A 7834-nucleotide genomic window follows, 5' to 3' on the forward strand; every position below is an offset into this window, starting at 1 on the left:
AATTGGTTACGTATGTTTTAAAACATAGTATCAAATCCTTACCAACATTTATCAAAGGTAAAAATTACTAGAATAATAATTAGTGCAAATTTACATAACTTTTATTTAAATTCAACTAGAAGTAAAATTGTTTAAACTCTATTCTGACATGTTTATCATATAACGACAAAAGTTATGAAGGTGGCTTTGACACATAAATATTTAGACTTCAGGTTTTAACAAAAATTGAAAATTTTTAGAAAATGTATTTCATGACCGAAATAAACAAAAAGACATTATATAGTGAGAGCTCTTAAAATCAGAGTGTTATTTTAGTTTAATTGATTAAAGGCTTATGTGTAGGTCTACATTTTCAAGGATCTGTGAAAGTGACTAGTGATTAAATAAAAAGCCGTGCATTACAAATAGATAATGACCGTCAGATGCCTGAGAATTGTGACTGATATTCTTACAAGGCTCCGGTCTTTAGATGAACGTGTTTGCCCCTGGACTTGTAGTTACATTGGCAACATGGTGGTTAAGGAGTTTATGCTGACTATAGTTTGTACTGGGCTGCGACACCGTGTGGCGGGATGCAGGTTTGAGATAATAATTTATGAAACCCTTGACTTGAGTCAATCGCTGAGTGTTGCTTTGAAAAAGAATCCAACAGGCATCTCCGATTGTCGAGACAATTTTGGTATCGGATATGCATATTCTCAAACAGAGCGACCAAGCGAGACAGATGGGAAATGTGGGCATATAAAGAAGAAGCATGAAAGATGGAGATGAAAAGTTAAATAGAAAGGGGTAAAGAGCAAGAAAGAGATAAAGAGCAAGCGTGAGATAAAGAGTGAAAGTGAGATAAAGAGTGAAGGTGACGTAAAAAGTGGGAGTTAAATGTAGAGCGAGAGTAAGATAAGAAGTGAACGTGAGATAAAGAGTGAGATTGGGATAAAGAGTGAGAGTGAGAAAAATATTGAGAGGGAGATAAAGAGTGAGTGTGAGAAAAAGAGCAAGAGTGAGGTAAGAAGCAAAATTCAGATAAGGAGTGAGTGTGAGATAAAGAGTAAAAGTAAGAAAAAGAGCAAGAGTGGGATAAAAAGTGAGATAAAGGGTGAAAGTGAGATGAAGAGCAAGAGTGAGATGAACAGCGAGAGTGAGATAAAGGGTGAGATTGTGATAAAAAGCGAGAGTGAGATGAAGAGTGAAAGTGAAATAACGAGCGAGAGTGAGATAAAGAGCAAGAGTCAGAAAAAGAGCAAGAGTGGGATAAAAAGTGAGATAAAGGGTGAAAGTGAGATGAAGAGCAAGAGTGAGATGAACAGCGAGAGTGAGATAAAGATTGAGATTGAGATAAAGAGCGAAAGTGAGATAAAGAGAGAGAGTGAGATAAAGACCGAAAGTGAGATAATGAGCCGGAGGGTGATAAAAAGTGAGAGTGATATAAAGAGTGAGATAAAGAGTGACACTGAGATAAAAAGCGAGAGGGAGATAAAGAGTGAGAGTGAGATAAACAGCAAAATTGAAACAAAGAGAGAGAGTGAGATAAATACAGAAAGTGAGATAAAGAACGAGAGTGAAATAAAGAACAAAAGATTGAGCGAGAGAATAACCGAAAGAGAGAAATAACAAGACAAAGAAAGAGACAGCCATAACAGTGTAGCAAGAGAGTGAAGGAGAAAACGAGAACGAGTGATAGCAAGAGAGCAACAATGAGGAGCGAAAAAGTGAAAGAGAGCAAAAGAGCCAAAGAGTAAAAGATCGACAGCAAGAAAGCAATAGAGACAGCAAGGCAGAGAGAATGAGAAAGAGCCGGGGAGATTGAGCAAGAGAGCAAGAACAAGAGAGTGAAAAAATGAGAGAGAGAGTGAGAGAGAGAGAGTGAGAGAGAGAGAGAGAGCGACAAAGGGAAGATTACAGAACAAGAGAGAGAGAGAGAAAGTAAAAGAGTGAGCGAGCAACAAAGCAGGAGAGCGACAAGTCAAGAAAGTGATAATGCAAAAGATATATAGAGTTACCGAGATAAAAAGAGAGAAGAATGAGTGATGAAACAATAGAGAGAGAAGGAGAGAGGAAGAAAGAGTGGAAGCAAAAGAAAAAAATAGAGGCAAATATAGGAAAATAGGGAAAATAATGGTTAATAGGGGAAAAGAGTGAGACAGTAGGGGTGAGAGGGGGAGCAAGGGAAAAAGATGGGGAAAGAGGGGAGGAGGGGGAGGAGGGGAGGGAGAGAGGTCAGAGAAGGGAGGAAGGAGGGGGAAAAAGGGGAAAAGAGGGAAGAGTGGGAAAGAGAATGGAAGAGGGTGAGGAGAATGAAAGAGGAGGCCAGAGGGGATAAGGGAAGAAGAGGAGAAAGAGGGGTAGGCAGAAGGAGAGAGGGGGAATTGAGGGAAGAGAGAGGAAGGGAAGGAAAACGTGAGGAAAAGGGGAAGGGAAGGGAAAAGATCGGAGAAAAGGGACTAAAAGTTGGAAAGAGGCGGTTGCGAGAGGGAGAAAGAGGGAGAAAGATGGGGAAATAGAGGGAAAGTGGGGAAAGGAAAGGTAAAGAGGGGGAGAGAGGGTGAAAGAGGGGGAAAGTAGGGGAACAAGGGGGAAAGAGAGGGAAAGAGGGGGGAGAGGGGGAAAAGAGGGAGAAATAGGGAGAATGAGGGGGAAAGAGGGAGTGAAAGGGCTAAAATTTGATAAGCTAAAATGATATACCGAAAATTCATAAAAGCTATGCAGTTGGACCCAGCCAGCCTGGTGTCCAGATTGACTATCAGCTTGGCTGAATTTTGGTCAAATGGTGGCCTTGAAGAAAGAAAACAGCTAGTACCCAAACTGGTTGTTGATCAAGCTTTGGTGTGGTGTATGGCCTAATGAGTCTACCCGACTTCACGTACACCGGTGTTCTTTGATTTACTGTTATATTTTTATTGAATGCCGTTTCCATTTGAACGCCACCTATATTTGACCGCCATTGTGAGAGGTTGAAAAAACAGAAAGCCACCCTCCAATTGAATGACATCTTCATTTGATCGCCACTTTGACAGTCTTTGATTTTTATGAACCCGTGATATCAAGTAATCAGGAAAAAAGTGTCCACGAAATTATGTTAATAATGAACTGATTACATCAATAACAATGAATTATCTCATCTTGTGTGTACTTCAAAGTTTTGTGTCATTTTTAAACTTGTAATAGTGCATCTTAGATCGGTAAAACACACATACAATGCAAATACAAAGCACTAGCAACGCACACACAAGGCACTTGCAATGCACATGAAGACCTCACCGCAAGAACGATCAATGTCACATTTTCTCAAAATACTGAGTTCAATTTCCATTAGATAGTTTCGGCCACCAAGTTTAGTCTCTGTGACAAACTTTCAGCAAAAATGATCCAGGTCAAGGAATATCTCTTAAAATAAACTAGCTCTTTGCAAAACTGATCAATGTCCAAGTTTTTAAACTTTAAAATGGTTATATCTCCTGTTTGAGCAAATTTGACATTGATCGTTTTTCCGCTGAAGTCTTCACATACATTGTGGATACAACGCCGACAAAATTAATTAACAACGCATTAACAACCAAATATTTATATTTATAGTCTGTTAATAAAATAGGTATAAAAAATTGCACGAGATATTCTAATATTATCTGTTTTAAAAGAGGTCTAAAATATAACAACTCTTTTGTATGGCAACCAAGAGTGCTTTTGTTTCTTAGCGATGCTAGTGTATGCGCATTGTATCTGCAATGTTTGTGCATTGCTAGTGCCTTGTATGTGCATTGCTAGTTCCTTGTATGTGTGTTGCACATGCGTTCTATGCACACTGTATGCGATTTTTACCAACGTAAGATGCACCATTACCAAAATGGTAAAGGCAACACCATAGAGATAATTAATAGCTGTCTCGTGCTAACAATAATCTCTTTTTAATGCAGTATCGATACTTCGAAGTACATGTATATAAAAACGGCTAACAATTATGACATTAGATAAACGACGAGTTTTAGACCAAAGGTTGCATTTAGAGAGTAAAGGTTTTACGCGCTGTTTTTGAGCTAAATGCATTGTGTAGTAATTAAGCTCTGCCGAAAAATTGCTTTGATGGTAATATGGACTAGTTAAGCAGTGCAAAAAGAAGAGTTAAGGGCAGAAAACATCATGCAAGGTATTGGACAAAAACTTTTTTGTGAGTATGAGTTGGAAGTGTTATGAAGCTCATACAGAGGTCGAACATTAGCGTTTTTACATTATAATTGTTACACTAATATAACGCTGGGTAACAAAGTTAGAACAACAATTTTTTAGGTGCATTAAACTGGTAGCAGTATGTGTAGATATAAGCCAAAAAACATTAATTAAGACCATGACCATGAGAAAGGTAGAGCATCATCAAATTTGGCTATTCAGAATATAAATTACGAAGAGTAATATATTTATGAGTAATCATTATGTTTTAGAAAAAATATTTGAACATTTTCAGAATTTTTTTAAATGGAAGTGGTTGGACTGAATTTCCAACTGCAAGTTGTGAGATTATAACAAATATTCATCAAATTTAATTTGCTGATATATTCCCAACTATTTTACTAAGATTCAATTTTAGAAAAAATTCCCAAAAACCCTTCTAAAACTGGATGGAATTGTCATATACTTAAAGTTAATAAGAGATTAATCAGCTAGGTTATGTGGTAAGTTATGGGGAGTTTTGTTCATGCTTTTACATACCTGAGAGGTGATTTGACAAAGTTGCAATGACACATGACAAGTTTCTCCAATGAACACAGATTTTCAATGGCAACTGGGCTGACCGAATGCATTGTACAGTAAGAGAAGTCCAGTTCTTTAAGGTTAGGCAGTGAATATATTCTATAACAGAGCAATCTAGTGGAGTTGGAAAGATTATGTTAGTTGCTGCAAGTTGAAGCAAAACCTATAATGCAATGGATTCTGTGATTTATTTCTACAGGTTGTAAGCCTAACCATACTTACTACACACAAAATGTACTTTGGATAATCAAATGCTGAAAGCTGATAATTTCTTTTTACAGTGCATTATAAAAACACACGAGAATAATGCCAATAAATGCATTGTATTAGGCAGTATTAAAATGCATTATAAAAAACTGGTAAGGTAAAAAGAAAAACAAAGACTTACTTGCAAAATAGACAAGGGAGTTGCCTTATGTAAATATTTAACTTTTCAACCTGTTCATTATTTTAGCAAAATCAAAAAGCAGCCAACACAGAATGATTGAAATATGAAAAAAGGCATAATTTTTGCCTACTAGCAATGACATACACAAAAATTATATAGCCTGAAATTCTAGTTTATATATGCCAAACAACTCTCAAACATTATAAAGCTTTTGTAGTTTATGAAAAATTTTAGTGTCTCAAGTTTAAAGCTGGGTGTTGTAAAACTTTTGAAAAAGATATCTTAGTGATTATGAGTTGCAAGCATTGCAAAGTTTATACGGAAATTAAATTATATGTTCCCCAGATCTTTATTAACTGATTATAAACTTTAGTAACCCAATTAAATAACCATGTTGAATTATCTAGTAGTGTTAAACTGGCAACAGCTAAGTGTGGATGAGCAGAGAAATCTGAATTACAACCATGGGTGTATAGTGTTATACTTATTATGCAAATATATCCAACTTTTGCATCAATCTAATTCATCTCAATAGATTGTCAGATGTGTCCACAAAGCCAAGAATAGGATAGCTGCGTATTTTTCATAAATAAAGAGGTGATAGATTTGCACAGGTGTTACAGCATCTGTCCACTAATCTTGATCGGTGGACAGATGTTGAATGCCACAAGTAGGGTTGCATTTGTTTTTTGTCAAGCATTGAATGTCACAAGTAGGAGTGTCATCAAATTTTTTCTTTTATTCTCATTTTGACCCCTGGATACAGATAGATGACGAATGGCTAGTACTGTTTTTTTGTAAAATGTTTTGATTTTCTGCTTTCTTTAAGACGTATCAAACATTTATTATTACAAAAAATGAAATGTTTTAAGAGATAGCGTTGACATAGAGGGCAACACTTTAGATTTTGACTAGCTCATTAGAATTTTGGAAAAACTAAACTTCCTTTTTTTTGACACAATGCTAACACCACTTGTGTATGTACTTTTCCTTAGGCAGAGACACATTGATGTCGTCAGCTTCAGAATCTTTGCTCAACTGTTTTTCATTTATAACGAAATATCAGACTGAGTTTAACAATAAACTACTAGGTTTAATTGAATAATGTAAATATTTGAAGTAAGAAAAGAGAATATGATACGCCTTAACAGCGGCTGCAATTACATGTTAATGAAGAGTATTCTCTTAGCTAATCAGATTGACTTAAAATCTTTAGGTCCGATACTGATCCGCAAAGTTGAAAAAACAGAAAACATTGGATCAAATCTAGACCTTGGCGACTTCAAATCACAGTCCATTTTTAACTGTTGTGATGTTGGATCTTCCCAGGTAATCTGTCACAAAAACTATGGCAACTACCATATATAAAAACAATGAGGAATAAACATAATTGCACCACACATAAAGACAAATTTTAATCAGTAACAACAAGTAATTTAAGAGTCTTAAGTAACATGAACTGCAATGAGTTAGTTCTTCTTTAACTAACAGTGAACAGCAATTTAAATATTATAAAAAAGTGTTTATTGTCCGTAATAATCTGTCAAAAGCAATAAAACAAGTTTTACTGTGTGGCCAAGTTGATCTAGAAGTACTAGCTACAAAATTGTACTTGAAGGGAAATGTTTTCCGGAGTTAAAGACTAGGCGAGTTGATCAGTACATATTCATTGTGCTTTAAATCTTGAAAAAACTTGGCTTAAACTAACCGAATGCCCATTGTTTCATTATCACATTGTTAAGTGGTGATCATAATTATTGAACCACTTAGAAGTTTTGTCATGTATTCGTGAACTTAATTTTGATTATCTCAGGTATACACATCCAAAAGTATACCCATCTAATAAGTAAGTTCTGTAGACATTTTCTGCCATTAGAGGGATTCTCAAAAATTTTTGCCAGATTATTGGGCACCAATTTTATCCAAACCTGTGGTTGAGAACAACGGCTCAAAAAGGAAATATTGAGACACTGCTAATACTTCACAGATTACCAACTTCCTTTAATACGGTTACTTGTACATATAAGTTAAAAAAGCTGTTAAATATGGCCAATTTTGTTGATGAATTTTAACCTAGTTTTGCTGAATTTTTTGCATAGTATGAAGTTATTGCTAGCCAGCTCTTGATTGAATATGAGTTGATACTCAATAATATTTATGTGTAGAAAATCCTTAGCTTTATATTGGTGTGCGTTTTGTCATAATTTACTTAACTCTCTCGCTGCCATGCATGTACAATGTTAGCTATCGGCCTACTGCCAGCCATTTTTCCGAAAATTGCCGATTTTGCTTCATGATATGTATACAATATTATTTACTTTTAAAATCTATCGATAACCTTTTTGTCACATATTTTATTTTGCCAAATTGTTAACAAAAACTTACTATCCAAAAAATCAATGTATCTATATTTGTGCATTGCTGAAGCTACATGCATGTGAAGCTATGATTGCTAAAAAGCCAAAACCATCCTCTACAATGTCTTTCACTCTTCCAAAACTGTTACTTTCACCACTATCAGAGCCAGTGGTGCAACTTTGAATATCTGTGTAACCATGAAAATCTGAATCTGAATTGGCTGTAATGCCATTAAAATAAGTTGTTACATGTTTCTAACTCAATAGGTACTTACGAAAACATACACAAAAGCGTTTGCTTTTTAAGTTGGAAATTCCCAAACTAAAGTTTTAAACTGCTTTATTA

The 7834-nt window shown here is 35.5% G+C and overlaps 2 protein-coding genes across 2 annotated transcripts; both read left to right on the forward strand.

Moving 5' to 3' along the window:
* The first annotated feature begins 510 nt into the window (after positions 1–510).
* Positions 511–1611, forward strand: LOC137398063 (germ cell nuclear acidic protein-like). The gene is made up of 2 exons (XM_068084166.1): positions 511–690; positions 886–1611. Exons 1-2 carry the CDS (start codon positions 511–513, stop codon positions 1609–1611), a joined length of 906 nt encoding a protein of 301 aa, XP_067940267.1.
* A 563-nt stretch (positions 1612–2174) lies between these two features.
* LOC137398064 (octapeptide-repeat protein T2-like) lies at positions 2175–2501 on the forward strand. Its single transcript, XM_068084167.1, has one exon. The coding sequence runs from the start codon at positions 2175–2177 to the stop codon at positions 2499–2501; it is 327 nt and encodes a 108-aa protein (XP_067940268.1).
* The last annotated feature ends 5333 nt before the right edge of the window (positions 2502–7834 follow it).

This window comes from Watersipora subatra, chromosome 6, assembly GCF_963576615.1.
Source record: "Watersipora subatra chromosome 6, tzWatSuba1.1, whole genome shotgun sequence".
Classification (NCBI taxonomy): domain Eukaryota; kingdom Metazoa; phylum Bryozoa; class Gymnolaemata; order Cheilostomatida; family Watersiporidae; genus Watersipora; species Watersipora subatra.

What these genes read in the sequence shown, in the direction of transcription:
- LOC137398063 (XM_068084166.1), top strand. Translation starts at nt 511, where the DNA reads ATGGTGGTTAAGGAGTTTATGCTGACTATAGTTTGTACTGGGCTGCGA. An exon ending in ACAATTTTGGTATCGGATAT is followed by an intron (nt 691 to 885) that starts GCATATTCTCAA and finishes AGTTAAATGTAG; the next exon opens with AGCGAGAGTAAGATAAGAAG.
- LOC137398064 (XM_068084167.1), top strand. Translation starts at nt 2,175, where the DNA reads ATGGGGAAAGAGGGGAGGAGGGGGAGGAGGGGAGGGAGAGAGGTCAGA.